This window comes from Lichenostomus cassidix, chromosome 14, assembly GCF_008360975.1.
Source record: "Lichenostomus cassidix isolate B80296 chromosome 14, HeHo_3.0, whole genome shotgun sequence".
Classification (NCBI taxonomy): domain Eukaryota; kingdom Metazoa; phylum Chordata; class Aves; order Passeriformes; family Meliphagidae; genus Lichenostomus; species Lichenostomus cassidix.
The window spans coordinates 3,483,465-3,505,955 of record NC_139495.1 but is presented as its reverse complement, the minus strand read 5'-3'; the positions used below and the strand labels follow the sequence as shown (position 1 = coordinate 3,505,955).

The 22,491-nt window shown below is 46.9% G+C and overlaps 2 protein-coding genes across 2 annotated transcripts in view; both read left to right on the top strand.

Moving 5' to 3' along the window:
- FOXK1 (forkhead box K1) overlaps positions 1–11,662 on the top strand; it is a 56,032-nt gene extending 44,370 nt beyond the window's left edge. The window contains exons 8-9 of the mRNA XM_085074523.1: positions 459–683; positions 2,910–11,662. Coding sequence (XP_084930649.1) covers positions 459–683; positions 2,910–3,130 — 446 coding nt within the window. The 3' untranslated portion in view covers positions 3,131–11,662. The remainder of the gene's footprint in view (positions 1–458; positions 684–2,909) is intronic.
- A 1,568-nt stretch (positions 11,663–13,230) lies between these two features.
- On the top strand, positions 13,231–22,350 carry AP5Z1 (adaptor related protein complex 5 subunit zeta 1). The gene is made up of 17 exons (XM_085074522.1): positions 13,231–13,362; positions 13,520–13,657; positions 14,092–14,278; positions 15,242–15,383; positions 15,942–16,054; positions 16,556–16,724; positions 17,436–17,576; positions 17,950–17,987; positions 18,067–18,229; positions 18,490–18,668; positions 19,170–19,312; positions 19,845–19,994; positions 20,212–20,323; positions 20,717–20,814; positions 21,063–21,195; positions 21,342–21,556; positions 21,832–22,350. Exons 1-17 carry the CDS (start codon positions 13,322–13,324, stop codon positions 22,094–22,096), a joined length of 2,427 nt encoding a protein of 808 aa, XP_084930648.1. The 5' UTR covers positions 13,231–13,321; the 3' UTR covers positions 22,097–22,350.
- The last annotated feature ends 141 nt before the right edge of the window (positions 22,351–22,491 follow it).

Sequence of the window (22,491 nt, the reverse complement as noted above, 5' to 3'; positions counted from 1 at the left end):
AAATCAGCCTCCATGCAGGCCTGACAGCAAGCTGCTGCAGACTTTTGGCTCCAGGCATTGTTTGAGATCTTAATGCCTTCTCCTGCTGTGTGGTATTGAAAGTCAGGCCAATTTGTTTGAAATTGCAAAGTAAGCTATGAGATTTGCAGTGCCTGCTGTCCATATCACAGCTGTAATGTGCCAGTAAGGGAAGTGATGCCTTTTTAGGGCAAAGGGTCAAATTGACAGTTTTGATTTTTTTTTAAAAATTTTTCTTACGGCTTATGCTGTGAGAAAAATGCTTTTAATATTGATAGACTAAATGCACAATAGAGAATATTCTATTCTATATTCCAAATACTCATCCCTGATCTTGAGTGGTATTTTCACCTCCGTAAGCCTGAGGTATGTTCATGAGAATAAAACCTGCCTCTAAGCCAGGGTAGTGACTGACTGTTGTCTCTTCTGCTCTCCCGCAGGCATGGACGAGAAGCCAACGATCGCGTTTGCCACAATCCCCACAGCCAGCCGTGTCATCCAGACAGTGGCCAGTCAGATGGCACAAGGTGTCCCTGGGCAGACTGTCACCATCCTGCAGCAGGCAGCTCCGGTGGCCCTGGGGCAGCACCAGCTCCCGGTGCGGGCAGTGACCCAGAACGGCAAACACGCCGTGCCCACCAACAGCATCGCTGGCAACGCCTACGGTGGGTCTGCTCCCCGGGCTTAGCAGGCAGGGTGTAAAGCTGCAAGGCTTTTTTCTTCTTGCTTACTGTGTATCAAGTTATTCCATGTGTCCATCTCACAGGTATTGCAGTTTTTCCACATCTGGGGCTGGAAATGTCAGTGGGAGGTACCCTTCTATCCACCTCTGCTCCCTTTCCTGGGGGAAAAGTCCTGCTCTCTGGCAGAAAAGCCCAGTGTCCTTCCTTTGCCCTTGGCTATGCAGTTATTACTACTGAGATTCTCTACCTCTTGAGGTTACTTGTTGAAAGTGTTAGTGATTCTTGTGGAGAGCCTGTTTTCATTTATTTTCTTCTGACCAACAGCCTTTGCTTGCAGCATGCCAAATAATAAAATTTCCATGGTGCTCTTTAGATCTTGTGAAACATGACTCCACAGAGTAATAAGAAAATAACATACTTTCCCATCTTAAAGTCTTAGAGCCTGAGAGAAACAAGATCTATTTCACTAGGTGAATGAATGTAGGATTTTTGTGTACACAGGATGTGTTCTAGTCATTTGTCAAGCATGGCTATTTTAAGTTCCATACAAGCCATGTCTTGGCAGTCTCCTCTTCTTGCTTGCTCAGCACCTCAGATTTTATTCACTCAGGGATGGTAATATCCAGGTTTCTTATGGCTTTTTTCACTGATATGCCAAGCACTTCTGCTGCCTCAGAGTGGTGCTTTTGGGGAGTTTGAAATTAAGGGCACTGCTGGGCTTTGGATGCTTTTCTTGAAGGTAGGAATGTTTCTACAGAATTTTCTGCCACAGTTATCACCTGGCTTGCACTTGAATTGCAAGAATCTCATTGGAGCTATCAAAAACTATAGTAATAAGGTTTTTATGCAATTATTATAAGATATTTATAGATCAGATCGCTTCTACTACCCAGCAGCAGTGTTTGTCTAATACAGAATCAGATAGGTTTTTATGTAACATTTTTATGTTAAAATACTTTAATCTCACCAAGCTTTTTAACTCCCATCAAAATGGGAAATACTCCAACTGCATTTGAGTTTTTTTGCAAGTGACAGTAAATTTTCTGGTTCACAAAACAAAGCCTAAGTCTCTTGACTCTCATCTGTACTAAGTTAACTTCTCTTCAGCTGCATGATTTAGGTTCTCTAAGTCACTAAGCTGTAATTGCTGACTGCCCTCATCCTTACCCTATTTTTTTTCCGTTCATCCTCTTGATACTCTACAGCTTCCTTCTCATGCCTTGGTAGAAGTTACTGGGTTTTGAGGGCCTTTGTTCTGTTTGCTTTGTTTATTTATCCTAGGGCTCCTTTTTTCATGCATTTAGCAATGAACACGGCACTGATGTTCAGTCATCCCATCCTTTGCAAATGAGTCTGGAGGGCAGAGGATGTGCTGTCTCCTGAGTCCCCTTTGGCTTCCTCTCTGATTGATGCAGAGTCCAAAAACTGCATGTGTTTTGTTTTCCAAGCAGTGCTGTGTGCCAAAGTCAGTGTGTAAGCACATTCTCTGTCTGGAACTAGGAATTGTAGACATTTTTACAGAGGGTTGCTACTCAAAAGGTCTTTTTTCTCACCACTTTTATTAATGGGAGGGTGAGACCTTTTGTCAGTACTGCAATACAAGATTGGAAGCCAGGAATTCCTAAGTTCTGATCCCAGTTCTGATGGGAACACATGTGGTTGTCTAGGGTAAGCTCTTTCCTGCCCCTTTTACAAGTGAGATGTCAGTACACTCAATATTTGTATTCTATTTCCCAACAGCCTGGTTTGTTCTTCCTGTGTGAGCAGGGCTCAAGAGAGCCTCTAAACCTCCAAATTCAAGGCCCAGCACATGGATGTGGGAGTTCATGAGAAATTCTCTGGCCACCTACAATCAGAACTGCCTCTCCAAGAGATGTGCTGTGATTTTAACCAGAACTTGATCCTCCCCTGCTGGGGGTGAATACTTAGCTAGCAGTCATCCTCCTCTAGTTTGATAATGGATAGGAAGAAGAAAGTTCTCATGTGAGAGGGGTTGTTGTTGGTTTGGTAAACTTGAAAAGCTGACATTGTGGAGGGAGAGGGAAGGACAAGGCAAGCAAGGCTTTCAAAATGCACTGGAAAACACTGTTGACCATGTGCCAGCCGTCACGTTTGACGGTGGGGTTTTGTTTTCTTTCTTTCCTTGGAATAGCAAACACTTGTGCTACTTCATCCCACTAATTCTACTTCTCTTCTCCTCCTTCCCAGCTCTTACCAACCCACTGCAGCTCCTTGCAGCCCAGGCCAGCTCGTCCACTCCTGTTGTAGTCAGCCGGGTCTGCGAGCCAGGGACCGAAGAGACAGCAGCAGCTTCCTCCAGCGAACCTGAAGTGAAAAGAGCTCGGCTAGAAGAGCCCAGCGGAGCAGTGCCAGCCCAGACTGGAGTCATCACATCCACAGTGCCACAAGGACAGGCAACCAGTGAATGAAGAAGCGGTGGGAGGAGCTGGAGTGATGGCGGGGTGGGCATGGGATGGCAGGAGGCCTAAAGCAGCTTTCACAGGAAACCAACCACAACTGTAACAGCTCAAAACACAGCTGATAAAGAGCTCTTTTTAAAGGCAGATTTTTCAATGGGAGGACAACAGCTGTTAGAATCACAAGGTGCCAAAAAAGAATGGAAAACCCCTCCCAAGAACCCATATCTGGAACTCTGTTCTGTCTCTACTTATGGGATGTTTTTTTCTTTCTTTCTTTTTTTTTTTTTTTTTTTTTTTTAAGATTCAAAAAAATACAGACAACTGATTGTATGACTGCTGGGATATTTTTAACTATCTTTTCCCCTTTTGGCTCCAAGGGGATGGGATTTGCAGTTCAGAATCTAAAGGAATGTAATCCAAATACAGTCTGCTCCCTGGAAAGAAAACTCCTCACATTCTATGCCTTAATACCACACTTCTGAGAGCTTTGAACCATAGGACCTTTTGAAAAAGGTCACCTAAGGCAATCAAATGCTGAAAGATGGGTGCAGTATCTCACAACAACAACATGAAAGAAGCATGGTACCAAGCTTAAAGAAAAAGGCAAATTATTCTGTTTTTTTAAAACAGAAAATTCTGAATATAAATGCTTATTTATGTGGGGATTCAGGAGGAAGAGTTACAGGGCTCAGCCACCTGGATTTCCTGGTGCATTTTCTCTTCATTCCCTCTGAGGGAGAATAGGATGACAGAGGAACTGTATTAGCTTGGTTCCTGTAAAGATGTTAAAAACAAAGGGGTTTGTATCTTCAATGATTTCTTACAATTATTCATCACTTGCTCTGGACAACAGCCAAAGTATCTTGATGCCTGAGGATCACATGGGGAAGGGTGTCTCCAGGAGGTTCTGTGTGCATTTGATTGATCACAGCTTGTGTGGAGCACCAGCTTTTGTTCAAATTAGCACTGTAGGTGAAGGCATGGCCACTGTCTTTATGAACTTGAGAAAATACTGGTTGATGTTCTGCACTAAAGCAGTCAACCTTCACCTCCCTGTGGTGGTGTGGTCCTCAGCTTGATGGATCATGGTCAGGAGGTCAGGGCTGGGTAGGAGGCTGTCCCTGAGCCTCTTCCATGGCTAACAGCAAAATTCCTGTGTTATTCTGTGGAGAGGGAAGTTGAGGGCTTGGGTGAGAGGCAGCAGAGGTCATACAGTGGTTCATACAAATTCTGTCAGGGTGTAGTAGACCAAGGCAAAAGACTTCTAATCTTTTATTGTCCATGTGGCAAAAGTCACTGGAGGTCTTAAACAGTTTTACCAAAAGGAATTTAGAGGTTTCTTTTCATTGCTTGGCTCCCTCTCCCATCTCTCCTGCCTTGAGGACCATTTGGGTTGGCCAGTAGGAGGAGGCCTTTACTCAAACTATTCCAGGCTCCTCAGGTAGTACAAGGATGTCTTTCGAGGAAGGTAGATTTGACTCACTTCAGCCACGTGGAACAGTGGGTGCTTGTGACACCTTATGACTGGCAAAGAAATCCAGCCCTGCCTGGAGCCTCCAGCAACCCCCTCTGGCTTTACACCTCTTTGCAATCCCCTTGGCTAACATGTCTTCTGGCAGCACAGCAGTGATTTTTTAATTCAGCAAATGTTACGGCTTTGGTAGTGGCAAGAGAGACTTAGGAGGGGTGGGCTGTGCTTCTGGTGGGTTATCCCCCATCTGTATTGATTTGCTGTCCTGAGCAGTCTGACAGGGCAAAGCCCACTGCAGAAACATTACAAAAAGCCTTCCCCAGTGTGCAGTAAATAATACTGTCAGCATATCCATGGGGATTAGGGGTAAGGCACAGCCCTTTGGTGTCTGCTGGAATCTGGGGAGGAAATCCACAAGGTAACAGCTGGCATCACTTGTTCCCTTCTAGGTTTCCTTTGTCCTTGCCAAATCCTATTAAATAGCCAAGTCCCACCACTTGAAAAAAACCCAGACATGTTTAATTCTCAAGTCCATTGTTTTGTGAGAAATAGTTCTGAGAGAAGGAAAGAATTTCTTGGTCTCGTGATTTGCGGTTACTTTCTGCGGAGAGAGGCACATAAAATATTCATGACAGATCATTTCTCTCAGCTGGGCTTTCAGAATTCAGGTGTGTGCCCTTAGTGACAAGTTATTAGATGGGATTTTGTTACTTTGAAATGGTTTTGTGAAGGAGGATTGTTAGAGACCACAAAGTAATTGAAGCAGGCTGGCCTCCAGCTGTCCCTTCTCCCGCTAGGAAGGCTAGGTGTGGCACAGTGGAAAAAGCACAGGATTAGCTCTGTTTTCTGTAGCCTTTTCAAAGCAAGGAGTCGATAAAATGAACTTCAAGGCAGAAGGCGCAAGTGAGAGTGCAGCACAGTCTATCTGTGATGAATCATTACTTTCGGGTGACTGCTGGTTTAGATACAGGCACGCCTCTGAAACAGCCCCGAGGCTCGGGAGTGCTCCGGAAGCACCGCAGTCCTTGCGTTTCCAGAATGTTGGGTGAGTCAGAGCAAGATGAAAAACCAAGAGAAAACTGGTCAGGATGTGGAGCTGCCAAAATTCTGTGGATTTTTCTCCGCTGATTCTTTTGTCTTGAAGAGTCTGAATAATTAGGCTCTAAGCTTCTGTAAACTAATCCAGCACCATAGAAAGACATCAGCTGAGTGACAATGTCTTCATCCACCAGCTGTTGCTTTGTAGATACCTCTTGAAAGTCCATCCTCAGGTTGCATGTGTAGATCTGCCTCCTGAGTATTTAGAGCAGAATAACACTTTCTCTTTGATGCCTGCTGATTCAAATGGGAGTTGAAGATAAGCAAATCTTTGTTCTGTTCACCCTTTATGCTTGAGGTGTCTGGAACTTGTCAGTTCATCCTGTCAGGGGATCTTTTGCTTTGTCACTCTGCAGCATCCCCCTGCTACTGTAGGAAGCAGCCATGCCACTTGCAGATTTTTTTGGTAGGTTTGCCTAAACATTGCCTGGTACCAGGAAAAATAAGTGTTCTTGCTAAGTCATGTTGAGAGCTGTGGAAAAGTGTCCTCATCCAGAACATGTGAGATGGAGATAACTTGTTTCAGGCCTCCAGATGAATTCTTTCAACACTGCTCAGTCGGGAAGGCAGCACCATTCTTTTTGCATACCAGTCCTGATTGTCCAGCCTGCAGAGGAGTGAAAATTCATGTGGTGGTAGAATTAAGACTTCACCTAGAAAGAAAATGTTTGCCTTAATGGTTATATGCAGTACTTAGATTATTTTAAATTGATAATATTACTTGTTTTTATTGTCTAAAAAGTTGCATCTGATCCTCAGTTACATTAACTGAAGGAGGTTTATGGGGAGGTGAAAGTGGATTTTCTGCTGTCTGTGTAACAAAGGTCAAGGTATATTGAATATTTAAACTGTGATAACTTAGATTTGGGAACACTGTAAAGCCAAGTTCTTAATGTGTGAATTCACTTTCCACCATTCCCTATTGATTTTTTTTTCACCTTAGGCAATGATATTGATTAATTTTACTTTGATCACAGTTAGTTTATAGCAACTTTCTTTGCCCCAGTTTGCAAGAGTTGAATACAGTTGTTCTTTGTTTTATGCCACTGGAATTCCATGTTGTTTGTCTTGACCTTGGCTCTTGTGATACAGAAAGCTTTTTAGAGAAAGATCAATTTAATCTGATTTAGTGATAACACAGCACAGCGCTGAGCACAAAATTGAAGTTCATGATTAGCTCATATATTCTTTTCAACTCTTTTTCCTTCCCATATTCCTCCTTCCCCCATACCATTAACGCTGTCCCCTGTAGCATATCCAGTAATTTTTATCCACTGACAGGAGCAGCACCTTGCATTAAGCTCTGCCTGAGGACTCAAGGATGAAAATACCTGTGGAATACGTGGAGCTCCAGAGCAGATTGAGAAAGGTCAATTTGGTCACCCTGTATTAATTTTCATGCTGTGTTCTAGACATGTTACTGTTGGGCAGAGCTTGTTCTGGAGGATGTTTTCAGAGACATGTTAAAAGCTTTGTAAGAAAAAAGAACTGCTGAAGCCTTTACCGTGCTTCTGCAATCAATGTCATGGCCTGGCATCAGATTTTGGGGGAGTAGACTTGATTTTGCATGTTTCAGACATCTGTCTTGTGTACTGACTTAGAGTTGTCATTCAGAGTTAATTTCCACTCTTTTTTTTCTTTGCCTTTTTCAGTAGGGAAATGCCCACAGTGAAATAAAACTTGGAGCACAGAAGGCTGGGCACCTGTATCTAAGCAAGTGAGAGCATCTGACCTGAGCTTTCTTGCAGTGTGGTGTGGAGCACTTTTCCCATTGGTGTTGGAGCTTTTCATCAGTGTTAGCAAGGGGGCATTCCCAGTGAGATATTTGGTATCACTTGTGTGGGCTATGTAAATGAATGTCAAAATGTAAGGTGAAAAGAGAAGTGTTTCCCTGCTATACCTGGGTTTGGGGATCTTGGATGACAAGGATTTCTTCTAGCAATAGTTCTGTACCTTTCCATAGAGAATCCACTCACCACACAAGGTGAAAACTTCTCAGCCACATAAGAGGAATTTCCCATGCAGCTGCATTTTTTCCTTGCCTCTGTGAAGAGCCCAGCTCTGCCTCCTCTGCATTTTGCACATAGGTATTTGAAGATGTCCCTCTCTTCCAAGGGACGGTCCTAGCTTGGGTCTTTCTGAGCAGGAAGCAGCACTGAAGGATCCTGATCACTTTTAAAACTATCTGTGCTTTATCTTATCGAGTGATAGTTTCAATCCAATGTGCAACTTGCCTTGAGTTTCTACTCTGATGCAAAATCTTTGAGGTTTTAAGTCCTGCTGCTAATAAGTTGGACTAGGGCATTAAGAATGAACCTCTAAAGGAACAGGACTTACTTCATAGTTTTGCCCTTGCTGCACACTGAGCTTTTGAGTTTGCAAATGCCATCCTGCAGCAAATGCTCTGTCTTCTCTTGCCAGCCAGTCTCTTGGGCCACTCCTGTTTCTGCTCCTCATCAGTTTTTCCCCTCTATTTGTAGTTATTTCTGTCAGCTCCAGAGTCCTTCAGCCCAACTCCTAATTTAATTCCATTGCTTGGAGGTCTGCATCTGGCGAGGATTCTTGTGTTAGGTTGCAATTACATGACTGAACAATCTGTTGTATAACTTTTTGTGTCCTTCTGGGTGAAAAATTATGCCCAAGCTGCTACTACTATAGCATACACTACTGCTGGAAAGTGTAGCTTCCAACGGAGCCAGCTGTGCTGCAGAAAACAGTTACACTACAAGGTCATCTGGATTGCTGGAGCTGATGGGGTTGGGAAGCGATGCCTTCTTGCATGTTGATCTGCAGCTGTGGGGCTGTGATTTGTTAGATCAGCATCTCTCTCTGCTGGGTGGGTTGTTTGCAGGGCAGTGCATGTGTTTGTGCACTCAGGTGTGGATAGAGTCACATACCATAATCAGCAGTGAGGATTTCATGGCTGTGAGGGTGGGCTTTCTCTGTTAGGGGGTCTTTCATGGGGCAATAACACACCAGGGAGTGTTTGACTTTGGCCTGAGCAAGACATTTTGAAAAATAACTTGGTTTTCTTGGAGCACTATATTTAAATTCCAAATTTTGAATCCACTTTTGACGTTTGTATTTATGTGTTCGGAAAATTCTTTTGATACCTTTTCAATTTACCAACACTGAATTAAAACCTTTCAGAATGTATGGTTGGTCCTCTCCTTATGTGTCACTTTAAGTTTCAGAGCATGAGGGTAGTTGTGTCAAATCTACCCTTTTGCTCTCAAGATAGAAAAAAAAAACATTGACAATTCATGGGTGGCAGCTAAGGAAGAAACCCTTTAAATATTTTTTTTTCAGAGAATATTAAATTAGATCTGTGTAAACATAAAATTTATATTTATTAACGTGTGAGTGTGTGAGCGTGTGTGTCAATATAGATATATAAATGGTCCATGACTATTTCTTTCTCTTAAATGGTACTTACACAGACTTTTATACAGTATGTTGGTAAATTCCTGCACCAGGCACTGACTCTAAAAGAACGATGAACCTATTTTTGTAATGAATGTGAGCAGCCAGTGGAAGCAGCTTTACTTCAGTGATTGCTTTCATTCCTCTCGCAGAGCACAAGAGGCAGCTTGGTACTTGCATCTTCCTTGTGTAGGATCCCTGCTTCTGCCTTTGTCCTGCTTTCAGCAACCCCAGTCCACGCTGCTTTTCTGGCAAGAAAACCCCCCAGATGGCACTAATGAAAGCTGGAATCCTTTCTTGTCTGCATTTCTCTCTAGTTACAGTATCAGGGAGCTCTTTACAGAGTCTGCTCTGTAAGTAATGGGACCTTATTTCTAACAGAGGAAGGTTCTGGGGGATCCATGAGGATGCTATAATGCTGAGGAATTCCTCCCTGTCAGGTGGCTAAGCTAACACTGGGGCACTATGAAATAGTTTCTTTTCCTCTGTGGTGAGATAATTTTCCTTTTATCATGCTTCTGTCTCTTGGTGGGGTGAGGTGTGTCTATATCCCCTTAAAAACAAGCACAGAAGAGTTTTTCTAATGTTTCCATTCATAGGGAGTAAATTTTACCAAACTGGCCAAATTTCAGGCGTGGTTTAGTTCCACAGGCATCACTAAATTCACAGAAGGGTGTATTTTGAACCACATGGATCTTTTGAGAATTATTCTTAAAAGCAGGTGATAGTTGACTTCCTAATCCTGATTGCTCTTCCAGAAGCAGAATTCTCTATGAGGATCTGAGTGAATGCTTCACCTCAGCAATCACTGGCTGGTGTTGGGGCTTCAGTGCTTCAGGGAGGACAGGGCTGGTGATAGGCAGAGTGACCAGAATAGGAGCAGTGGAAGGAAGCAGCTTTCCTCCTCATCCAGCAGAAAACAGCCCTTGTGAAACCCAGACTTACCCTAATATTTGGTTGTTGCCTCCTGTCTGCTGCCAAGCTGTGCTGTGATCTGGACCTCTCTGTCCTGCTTCTACCCCACCTCAGTTTCACTGAAATCAGTCTGAGACACAGCCTTCCTTAAAGCTAAGGGCAACGGTGAGGAGAAATGTCTGGTAGCTGAAGAAAAATGAGATTTAAATGGAGCAGAAAAAGTGAGAATTCCTTCTGTTTCACTGTCTTGCTGCTAAAAGTCTGGTGCAGAACATCCTGATGTTCTGCTGATTTATATGCTGCTCTTGGGAGGTGGGCAGGCTGCTAAGCAGGCAAGTTGGCTCTGTAGCAATTGAATTACTGTAAACCTAAACTTGCTTAATCTCTCCCTTTTTTTCTCCCTCAAATGGGCTTGAAGTGGAGGGAACCAGAGTATTGTTTGTAAGATCTTTTTGCTTTAATAGAAAACAGAATGTAAAAAAATTTTAAAAAATTTTAAAAAAATAAACAACAAAACCAAACTCATTCAAATATAGTGATACAGAAAATTGCTTTAAAATACAAAAATCTTACAAGACCATGTGATGTGTTGGGTTCTGGACATGCTGTTTGTGCTGAGGAGACTGGCCTTGTCCAGCCTGCCAGCCAACCTCCATGGAGCCAAAAAGAGCATTTTAAGAGTCTGTAGCTATCCAAAGGACTGTTATCCAAAGGACTGTTAAAAGCTGTTTAGGGATAAATCAAAAGCTGTGTGTGAGCAATGGATGGTAAAGCTAGAAATTCACATCCAACTCGGAATAATTGCTCTAAAAAAAACCAAATTCAGAAAAATCCGACTCTCCCCCTGTTCTGCAGATGCTCATTCCCACCAAGTCCCTGGGGAAGGCTGAGAGGAGAACCTGAAATACCTCAATGTCTTCACAGAAGGGTTTGCTACAGAGATCTGGGCCAGCCTTACCCCTTTCACCTCGGTTTGGCACTTATTTTATAAAATAAGAAGGTGATGGAAGGGGAAACAAAAGCCATGCTTGCATTTCAGTTCCTGGTGTTGCCTGTGCAAGATTCCTCCAGCTACATGTTTTGGGGTTTGTGGGGTTTTTTTTTTTTTTGCAGCTGATATCAAAAGGTTGGTTTTTTTGGTTTTTTTTTTTCTTTTTGTGACTTGTTTTCGTTACCAGTGCTTTTTAAAAAGCAGGTGTGTATCCCAAAGGGGAAGCTCCACGTGGGGCAGTGGATGTGAAGTTCATGTTCTTTCTCTGGCCATGTTGCAGCACTGCTCCTGGGAGATGCTCAACTGCACAGGCAGACGTGGCTCCCACCAGGGTGGATCCTGCACCCCAGGAGCAGGACCTGCCTTTCCACATCAAATGGGATACAGTGGTTTTGTTTGTTTGTTTTTTTAATATAGAGCCATACATTTTTTAAGTAATTTGAGATCTGAATGTGATTTCTAATGTATCGAGAACGTTAATATTTTAAAGCTATAACAAAGTTTTAAATTTCTACTTTTTTTTTTTTCCATTTATTTTAACTGTTCTGTTACCTTAATTTGATGTATGTGGTTGGGGAATGTTGCTTCTCCTCTTAGCATTTGTTTCTATAACCAGAAATAAAATTATATATGAAAGAGAAAATGCCCTGAAATTGCTTTGCTGGTTTTGGGTGACAAACTTGGATCCTTCCAGTGTAATGTCATAGGAGGGGTTGAGTTTCCTGCAGCAGTGGGGGGACAGTGTGTTCAATATTTTTTCCTTTTATGTAGGAAGGAAGTCTCTATCTGCACACCTTGCAGTGTTTAGAGTTCAGACACCCCACTTTTGATCCCTTGTCAGTTATTTGGGCAGCTGTTGACTCGCAGCAGAGTGAACATATGGACGTGTGTGTTTGAGATCCACCATGCTTCCCCTGGGGCTTATAAACTATGCCTCCAGCCCCAGCTTTTGTTTTGTCATGAAGTGAAACATTGTTATTTTGAAAGTTAAACTATTCCAGTGCGTTCCCCTGTAATTTATAATAATTGTTTTCATTTAAGCATGTGAGGTCAGAAAACAGTACTTTATCCATCTGTCTTGTAGTTAGACTTTTCCTCCTCTGTCCTCCCAATGCAGCTACAATTTGAGTTCTGGGTTTATTTTGACTAAACATTCTGAGCCCCAAAATTAAATAGGAATATCTTTTAAGGCCTTAATTGACATAAAGGAGCTGCACAATTAGTAGAATTTTAGAACCACAGAATGGTTTGGGTTGGAAGGAACCTTAAAAATCATCTCATTCCAATCCTAGCCACAGGCAGGGACATCTTCCACTATCCCAGGCTGTTCCAAGCCCTGTCCAGCTTGGCCTGGAACACTGCCAGGGATGGAGCAGCCACAGTTTGGGCAACCTATGCCAGGGCTTCCCCACCCTCAGAGGGAATAATTCCTTCCAAATATCCCATCCAGTTTTGCCCACTCAGTTTGAAGCCATCCCCCATGTCTTGTCACTCCATGCCCTTGTAAAAAGTTTCTCTCCATCCTGTAGTCTCCCTTCAAGTACTACAGGGAGGATTTTTCTTTTTAATTGACTAATTAAAAATTAGTAACACAATACACAGCAAATATATTCATCCAGAGCCCTTTTGGGGAGTGTCTTTTAAAATTATCCTATCTTTGGCTCCCCACGTGCTGCTGCTCTGCTGGCTAATTGCCCAGGCATGGTGTTAATGAACTTTAATGCCACAAGAGCACAGGTCAGGGAACTACCAAAGGGCAAAATGCCAAGTTTCATCTGCTGGCATCTCCTCCTTGCAGGGCGGTGCTCAGCGTGGTGCTGCGGGCATGTTAGCAGTGGGGCGAGAAGGTCCTGATGGATTTTTAACTTTGGGAAGCGCTGCAAACCTGAGCAGCTGGTTTTAACATCTTTTCCCTGTTTTGGAAAGCACGGTTGGTGAGCAGGTTGCAGGACTGGCTGATAAATCATTTTTACCAAGATGCCCCAGCTCTCATCTCTGTGCCGTGCAATGATGTTTTCCGTAGGTCTGAGTGCCTGGAGCTGCTCCCCTTCGTGCCATGCCGAGCGGCCTCAGCGCCAAGCTCCTCCTCAGGCTCCTGAGGTGGGGAATAATGCCAGCAGCACCTCGGCACAGTCCCTGAGCAGCCACCAGCGATGGCTTTGGTCACCTCATCCCTGCCCACGCGGAACCTTCGTGCAGCAGCCGCCGCGTCCCGCCGGAGCCTGCCCGGCGTACCGCCCGCCCATGGGGGGCCGCTTTGGCCGTGTACCGAGGCGCGGGCCCGGGCGGCGGCGGGGCGGCGATGTGCTCGGCGGCTGCCGAGAGCTTCCTCAGGCAGGCCAGGTGCCGCGGGGACAGGGGACAGCCACAGGGACCCCTCGGGCCGGGCGGGGACGCTGGCGGGAGCGGGGAGCCGGGAGGGCGGCGTGTACTAACGCTCCATCCCGGAGCTTCCCGGGAGTTGGGGTGTAGGTTCTGACAGCCCCGACCGCCCCGGCAGGGAGATCCATGAGGAGGAGCTGCGGCGGTTCGCCGGCCGCGTGTCCGCGCTGCTGCAGGGCCCCGAGGCGGGCGCCGAGGCCGTGGACGGGCTGCAGCGGCTGCACCTCGCCGTGTTCGCCACCAAGTTCCCCCGCAGGTGAGCGGCCCGGTGTGTCTCGGGTGCTCAAAGGAGCACAGCGTTATCTCCTAACCAAAAACAAAGGATGGCGGTGGGTTGGGGCTTTAAAATGACACCCAGCTTTGAAAACCATAAGTTCAGTATCAACTCAAAGCTCCTCTTCGCCTTTCACCCCGTTGCCAAGCAGAAGGTGCCCATATCCTTTTGTGGCCAAAATAACAAGGGTTGGGGTCGCTGAGCCTTCTCTGTCCTTTTGTAGCCAAAGTAACAAAGCTTGGTGTCGCTGAGCTGTCAAACTGCACTCAGAACACTCAGAACAGCATTCAGAAATTATGATGATGACAGGGCATTAGTCACTGTTAAGGGGGATCATCCCAAAGCCAAGAATATGCAGGAAATAAACATCTGAATCTTTTCTTGCCTTGCACTGATGCTCACTGTGACTCTTGCAGGCTCGATGGCAAGTTTGTGGAGCTGTTGCAGACGGTGCTGTGCTCATCCAAAAGTCCTGAGCAGATCCAGGTGTTATGTGCTGCCATCCTGAGAGAGATGTCACCTTGCAACGATCTGATCCTCTCCTGTGATGAGATTCAAGATACAAAGCTCTTGAGCCTGATATCCTCTGTCCTTCTGGCTCAGGTAAATGACCTGTCAAGTCAGAAATCTTCCCTTGTCAATATGGATTTGCTTTTTGATTCTTTCCCTGCTCCTGAGCTCCTCCCTGAGCTCAAGGAGAGTGAAAATCAATTGAAAGTATGTAGGAAAAAGCAGAAGCATTTCAGTGTTCATTCAAGGGATCTCATTATTCTCCTTTGCATAGGAAAGAAATGGCAATTTTTTTTGTGTGCAGCACTTAATAACAAAAAATGCTTAAAATTGTAATGTTTGGACACTGAGGTCCTGGAAGCAAAAAATAACCCTTTAGTGCTGGCTGCTGGAATAGATTTCAGATCAGGGCTGCTTGAACCTGGAAAGCAAAAGATTTTAGAGTGAATTTACTACTTCTTTTTATTATATTGGCTTTCATGTTTATATATAAAAATATACATAGAACATATCAAACACGTAGGGCTGTAAATGCAAATGACACTTCAAAGGTCCACATTCCCCACGGAGAAAAGCAGACATGAGGACCTTCCTGGTTTTGAGTGCTGCCTGGGGAACAAGCTGGAAACTTCTCTTTTTGCTTTATTCTTTTATTTTTATTGTGGCTGTTAAAGGTAAAATATTTTTCTGAAACTTCTCGTTCTGAGTTTCATTGTGTACTTTGAAATGTCTTCTATGTATCTGAATCTACTCAACTAAAGGAAGTGAAACAGAAACCAGCAATGTATTGCTTATGTGCTGCCTTACAAAGCTCCTCTCTCCCTTATCCAGCCTTGAGTCTGTTCTGCAGTTCCACAATGTAAAAACACACATGAGCAGCCCGATAGTTTGGGATCTGTAAATCCAAATTGCAGAAGGTCTCAGTAAAATGTGGTAAAATCACCTGTGCTGTGAGTTCTTTTTGTGTTTGACTTTGGTATTGATGCCTGATGGAAGAGATTGAACAGTGTTGGTCTCTAGTAATGGTGGATTATCTATCTTTGCTTTATTTTTCAGGGAAATAAGAGTGAAGTGGCTGCTGTGGGGCAGCGTGTTGTGAAAGTCATGGAAAGAAGACTCCCCGAGGGTCAGAGTGCTCGCTTCCTTCTTCCTGTCCTGGCAAATGTCATCAGCCTTTCCCCAGAATCTCTAACAGAAGGTAAATCTGTAGGAAAGGCTGAGATTGCCACCTGGCTGTGATCTGGGTAGTGGTCAGAAAGCTCTTGGTTGGAAACTGCTGTCAAAAGTGACATCTCTGCTGCAAGGAAAGGGAACTTACTGGGTGAGATGTATTCCACTTCACAAAACTGGGACTGGGCCTTCCAGTCAAATCCTGGCCATGGGTTTACATAACAGTATCATGTACTCTAGCTGAGGTCTCCAGATGCAGTAGGAGTGTGAAACTGTAGCTATCCTGAAGAGCATCAAGCAAAGAGAGAGAGAGAAACAGAGATGTGCCTGTGCATCAAGAGAGCAGCAGAAACAACTAGAGGTGCTCTTTATCAGAGAGGCAGCACTGAATGGGTAGTGGTGAGTTAACCTGGGAGAGCATCCCAAGCTTAAAATGCTGGGGAGTTGTGAGCAAGAGTGAGTTTCTGGGAGTTTGCTGTGAGGTTTGTGTACCTGCTGCAGTGTGCAGGAGGAGCTTTGTGGAGGATGTTGGGCTGGTTGCATGGGCTGGCAGTCTAGCAATGACCCTGTCACTTTCCTTGTACAGAGCAGACCAGTGTTGTCAGTAAAAAGCTGGCTGACTGGCTGAGGTATGCAAGCACTCAGCAGGGAATGGCTCAACCCTCTGGAGGCTTCTTCTCCAGTCCCAGAACCAAACAGGTGAGTGCTGAGTTGCCATGGTCATGTCACAAGGGCATTTGTCAGTCTGTTATCTGCTGTGTCAGGTTCCCAGGATCACCTTATTTTGGAAAGTGGTAGCATAGAAGTGCTGCTGTTCTTCAGCATTTTTTGTGGGATACATGGTCAAGACACACAGGAAAGCAAAGCAGGGGGATTTACAGCTCTGAGATGTAGGAGTTCAGCTGTAGTGCTAGAGCTTTTATCCTTGAAGTAGTTTTAAGACAAGAGTCTTTTAGTGACCATGTACTTCAGAGTAAAAGGTGATTGCAAATGAGACCAGTGTCAGACTAGGAAAGTTGAGTGTTTCAGCTGGGGAGAAGGATCCAGCACAGCTTGCTTTTCCCTCTCTGGATTCCTGCCCTCCTGCAGGACCCTAAGCAAGAGCTACTTTTCTCCCTGGGCTCAGGGGGGTTTTTCCTTAGCCTTTCTTCTCACTTAGCCTTTTCCTGGGGCTCTGACCTGGTGCATCTTTTCTCTCAGCCTGCTCCTGTCACAGAGGTGGATGGTGCCGTTGCCACAGACTTCTTCACAGTGCTGTCAGTGGCTCAGCACTACACACAGGACCAGTGGCTCAATGTGCAGACCTTCTCCATGCTGAGAAACTGGCTGCTGTGCTATGGGGGCAAGGAGCTGAGGACCCCTAATCCAGGTAGGGATTGAAGCTCTGCAGGCCAGTGTGGGCTGCAGCCCCAACAGGACTGTGTGCTCTCAGATGTCATTTGAGGTGGCTGCACCAGCAACCCAGCAATCTTCTCTCTTTCAAGCTGATTAGATATTAGGAAGAAATTATTCCCTGTGATGGTGAGGCTCTGATAGAGATTGCTCAGAGAAGCTGTGGCTGCCCCATCCCTGGAAGTGCCCAAGGCCAGGTTTGACAGGGCTTGGAGCAACCTGGGATAGTGGGAGGTGTCCCTGCCCATGGCCAGGGAGTTGGAACTGGATAAGCTTTAAGTCCCTTCCGACACAAACCATTCTGTCATCCCGTGATTCTAAGTGACAGGAATATGGGCAAGAGTTCAGAGATCTTGGACTAGGAGCAGGGAAAGTTTGGGAAGGAATATCACAAAACCTCCTGACTGATAGTTACTGATCCTTCCGTAGGGAATTACTTGTTTGGTGAGTCTCCTGTTTTCAGACTAAGTGTTCCCTAGGAAAAAAGGCCTGGGTGATGGGAGACAGCATCTCCTTAGTATTCTTGTAGCATTCCCTTCTCCCCCTAGTATTCTTGTAGCATTCCCTTCTCCCCCAGCCTCCTGTTCTTCACTCTACCAGGGGACAGTCAGCTGCCTTTCTGCTGCTGGGCCACTGTGTGGGTGACATTGCCTGTGACGAGCTGATACATGTCATGTTTATTGTGTAGGTGACAAAGCAGGAATGGACAGGTCTGTCCCCTCCATGGTCTCCCCTACACCCACCTCTGGTCGGCAGCTTCCCCCCATGGAGCGTCTGCGGGAGAAAGCCTTTGAGTACTGCCAGCGGCTCACTGAGCAGAGCAACCGGCGTGAGTCTTGCCATGAGCCCTCCTCAGAGCCCTCTTGGTAGTGTTCTCCAAAATATTTCTGCTTCACTGCATGTTTGGGCTGGGGTCTGGCTCCCTGGAATCCACAGTTAGGCTCCAGGGCTCAGGCTTGCTGCAGCTGCTGTGGCAAGTCATTGAGCAGCCCTGAGTTGGGGTGTTGGGAGGGATTTGAAGGCAGCAGCCCTGTTCTGCCTCCTTGGTTTGCAGGGGAGGCTGTGGGACTTGGTCCTCGTTGGCCTGAAATCAGGATCAGTGTTTGTTTCTGCCTGCCCTGAACTCAGGGTTAGTGCTCAAACTGATAGCCTGATATTCCTGTGTGGGTTCAAATCTTAACTTGGACTCCTCTCTCTGGCAGGACCCCTGAAGAAAGATGATGGAGACCTGCAGAAAGCTGTAAGCACAGGGAGGTGGGGCTGAAGCTCTGGGAATTGTGGCTTCCCCCACTCCAATCTCACTCTCTGCTCTCCTGCAGTGTCTCATTGAGGCAGTGACAATCATGGACATCATCTGCAAACAGGACTCCTCCTACGTGTACCGTGCTGTCTCCTTCCTGAAAACCCTGCACGGCAGGATCTGTGGGGATCCCACTTATGCCAGGGCACTGCTGCCCATTGCCCAGTTCTTCCTGAACCACAGTAAGTCTTCAGCTCCTGCCCCATCCTCCACAATCCAGTCTTCCCTACTCCAGCACTTCTGTCCTGGCAGTTTGCTGCCTGCCAGAGCTTGTAATTACATCTTGCCTGTGCTCTGGTATGGATGATCCCATTCCAGGAGACCCAGGAGTTGGGGTGTCCTGTGCTCTTTAGAGAAACATAACCCAGATCTTGCTTAGCCCCAGAAGCCCTGGCAGAGATGCGGGGTGGGCTGTGCTCAGCAAGGTGCTGTGTCCTCCCAGGCAAACTGGGAGCTGTGGACTCAGATGCCATCTACAAGCACCTCTTCACTGAAATCCCAGCTCAGCTCTTCCACAACCCATCACTGGCCTTTGAATTTGTCCAGTTCTGCAAAGACAACAGCCAACTCTTCATGGACACCTCCAGCATATTCAGGCAGAGCTTCCCAAATCTCTTCAAGGTACAACATGTTGGAGCAGCAGAGGGGAGAGCCTGCTTCACATTCCTTTCTGTGCCCTAAGAACTTCCTTTTTGCACCCCAAAGCCCACCATGTACCTCCATGGCAGTGCTGGGGAGAGCATGGGCAAGAAGGGCTGTTGCAAAACAAGTGAGAGTTTGAAGAGGAAGGAGAGCTCTGGGTGTGTTTAGCACTGCCAGGAGAGAAGAGTCTGGGTTGGCAGGACAGCTGAGGGCTGGGAAGCACAGTGAGCACAGGACACAGCACTTTGTTTCTGGAAAAGTTTAATAAGTTGCAGCTTGCGAGACACTAAACCAGCTGCCAGAGGCCTGTGTTGAGCTTCTAACAGGCTCCTGGGTTTTGACCAAACCCTCAGACTTCTCTGGTTTTGCTTTTCAAAAGTGACTTTCCCTTCCCCGTCCCATCTGGTCACAGTATGGAGTTGTCTGGGTATGTGATGGAGTAGCAGGGACAGTGCAATAGTCTGTGCTTGTTCCTTGCAGTTCCTGGCGTGGAACAGCCCACCTCTTATCTCTGAGTTTGTGGACCTTCTCCCATTCCTGCTGGATGCAGGCACAGCCATTGAGATCTTCCATTTGTTGCTTGACCTGCCCTGTTTAACAGCAGCCCTGGACATCCAGCTGAGGTAATGCACCTTCCCTTCCTCTTGCTTGTTAATCAGCATCTTGACTCTGCCCAAAGCCCAGTACACACTTCTGAGCCTCAGCTGTCACAGAGTGAGAGGCATCACTGCAGTCGGGTTAACACAAGGCTGCACAAATTTCAGTCCAGTTTTCCTGGACTTTGTTCTCCTGGAGACACACAGAGGTTTCTTCCTGAAATGATCAGGAACTGTGAGCTCCCAGGAAGATGGGGTAGGATTGGAACTAGCTGCTCTTCCTTGTCCTTCTGACATTACAGCTCTTTCTGGAGTGCTCAGAAAAGAGAGTCATCCTAGAGGCAGATGTTGCTGGGCTTAGATGATTGAGGGATACAGAGTACTACTTTTCCCTTTCCCAGGAGTGATACAGAAGCAAGTTGCCTGAATATGGGCCTGAGCTCATTCAGTTGGTTCCTGGATCAGACCAGCTTGCTGTTCCTGTTTCAGTGTTCAGCATCCCAGCTCTGCCCTGGCCCATTCTCACAGTGCAGCACATTCTCTGTGTGTTCCCTGCTAGGACAGCTACTCTTCCTGCCTCTGAGAAGGCCAGCAGTGACCCAGCTGGGAAACCAGCCACATGTCTGGAGGCCTTTCGCCATCCCCTCTACAAGAGCACATTCCAGTATCTTCTCCGCACCAAGTCTGCTCCCGAGGATGCCCCAGAGAGGTAGGAGCCTGCCTGGAGTGTGGTTCAGCCATCCAGCTCCAGGAGGCAGCACTGGGATTACTGGGAAAGGCACAGCTGCTCTCGGCTGGCCTGAGGTGGATTTCTCTTCCTTGTGTCTGCTTTGCCAGCACTCAAAGGCCTTGTGGGGGATAAGGAAGGGCAGCCGGGAAAGTAGCTGGGAAAAAATCCTCAACAGTAATTCTTCTCTTGCCCACAGTCTGGTTCCACTTCGGCAGCTGCTGGGATCCCTGGCTGGCAGCCCAAGGGTGGTGCAGTGTGCAGAGACTGTCCCTGTCTTACTGGAGCTCTTTTTCAGGGTGGTGGCAGAGGTAGGTCCTTTTGGAGGAGTTCCCAGTTGAGCCGTGGGGATTTCTTGTTATGTGAAGAGCTGCCATAGAAGCAAAATTGTGAAGATGATGCAGCCTCAGGAGAGGGGTGCATGAGGGGAGGGTGGGTTTGATACTGGCATGAATGAGCACTGAGCTGGCCACTTCACCCAGAGAAACAGAAAAGCTCTGTGGTGCAGTGTCAGGTTCACTCTGTGCTCTCAGCCAGCTGTAAAGGAGAGAGGTGAGAGCAGAGTGAGTGCCTGATACCTGCTTTGTGCACTGTTGCACTCCTAGTTCAGGCAGTTCCTCTGCCAGCTGTCTTACCTGGCTGGTTAGTTTGGGGTTTGGCTGCTGGAAATCACTGGTGCTGCTGAAACAAGGGCTGGCTTTCAGTTTGCAGATGGGTCTCTGATAAACCAGCTGGTGGTGCTGCTGCTGAAGAGGAGTGACCAGCTCTACGAGATCCCAGCGTTTAAAGAGGATGTGTACAGGTGAGACGGGACAGGAGGCACAGCCCAGCTCCCAGCCTTCTTCCTGGCAGCCCAAGCACCTTTTCAGTTGTGGCCCAGTCCCTGCTGTGACGTGTCTTTGGGTGCAAAATGGGGGCTGCACCTTCATCCCTGCTGGGAGCTTGCTGAGGGCTCAGCCCTGTGCCAGTGGCTGGGTGCTGCCAGCCCCTCCAGGCTTTGGGGATCACCACCTTGCCCTGGTCTGAGTTCTGCCCTTCTCTCTGCTCCAGGGTGCTGAGCTCCCAGCTGGTGATGCTCTGCAAGCTGCGCCCTGCACTCGTGGTGGAACTGTCCACAGAGATCCTGGAGTTCTCAGGAGCAGTCAGCAACATCCAGAGCAAGGAGGCCATCTTCACCCACATGGTGAGCAGGGCTGCCTGCTGCTGCACTCTGGTGCTCACCTTGCCTTTCCTCCTCTCTCCTAGCATTAGCTAACCTGATTTGCTACTCCCTAAAAGTTACTGAATTCCCTTTCCCTGTGCTTCCCTGCACATCTGCCCTTGGCTCAGGTGTGGGCTGTCGGTGAGTACCTGTCAGTGTCCTACGACAAGCGCTGCACAGTGGAGCAGATCACGCGGTTCTTCGAGACCCTCGAGGCTGTGCTCTTTGAGATCACCCAGCTCCGGCCACAGGCCAGCACCCCCAGCTGTGCCCCCCGTGCCATCAGTGTCCTCATGGCCACCCTGACCAAGCTGGCAGCACGCAGCCAGGACTTGATCCCCAGGTGAGCACCGGCAGAGGGTTGAAACGTGCAGATCTCATGGGTCTGAGCTTGGGTTTGCTGGTGTTAGTTAATAATTGAGTCTGGCAACTGATGGAACCTGGAAAATGACAGAGGTGAACTGTGGAAGGGCACAGCTGGGGCAGTGGGATTTATCTGCTGACTAACACTGTCACCTGCGGTAGTCTGTTGGATTTGGCACACTGAAGTAGTGAGCTAGCTGGGTGCAATGGTCCTGATTGATACCCAGCTGATATCCGTGTCCTTCTTGCCTACAGAGTGTCCATGTTCCTGTCCAAGATGAGGACATTTGTGCAGAGCCCTGCTGTCACCTCTGTTTACTGTGAGGAGGACCTTGAGGAGCTCCTTATTCGGGCAACTGAGCTCATGAACCTGCTGAAAATGCCCAGTGTGGCTCAGTTTGTGTTCACCCCACCCATGGCCAGCACACAGTTTCAGAGGGAGGTGAATGACTCTCTGCCTTTGGCCCTGAGGATGGTCACCCAGCTCCTGGAGCCAGCTCCAGGCTCCATGCCAGTGTGAGGGCAGGAGGTTTCTGGAGTAACTGGACAGTGCTGATTCTCAAGGCTGAGACCCTGATCTTAACTGGAAAAGAGGAACAAATGATTGTGAATGAAAGAGAGAACAGGAATAAGGAGAGCTGATGCAGCTCTTCTGGCCTGAGGCTGTTTGTATCTGTGTGTCCTAGTGCCTGTTGCTTTTTTATCTCCTAAGCTTGTCTTATCCCTTCCTGACCAGTGTGCATTAAAAATCCTGGTGGATTTGTGCGAATGTTGCAGGAGACTAAAAATGTGTGCATTAATACCCTGCCAGCACACCCTACCCCTTTGGAGATACACTTCTTCCCTCCCTTCCTCTGCTTTGTTTCCCCTCCTCTTCATTCTCACTCATGCTGCTTTTCACACCTCCCCTTGCAG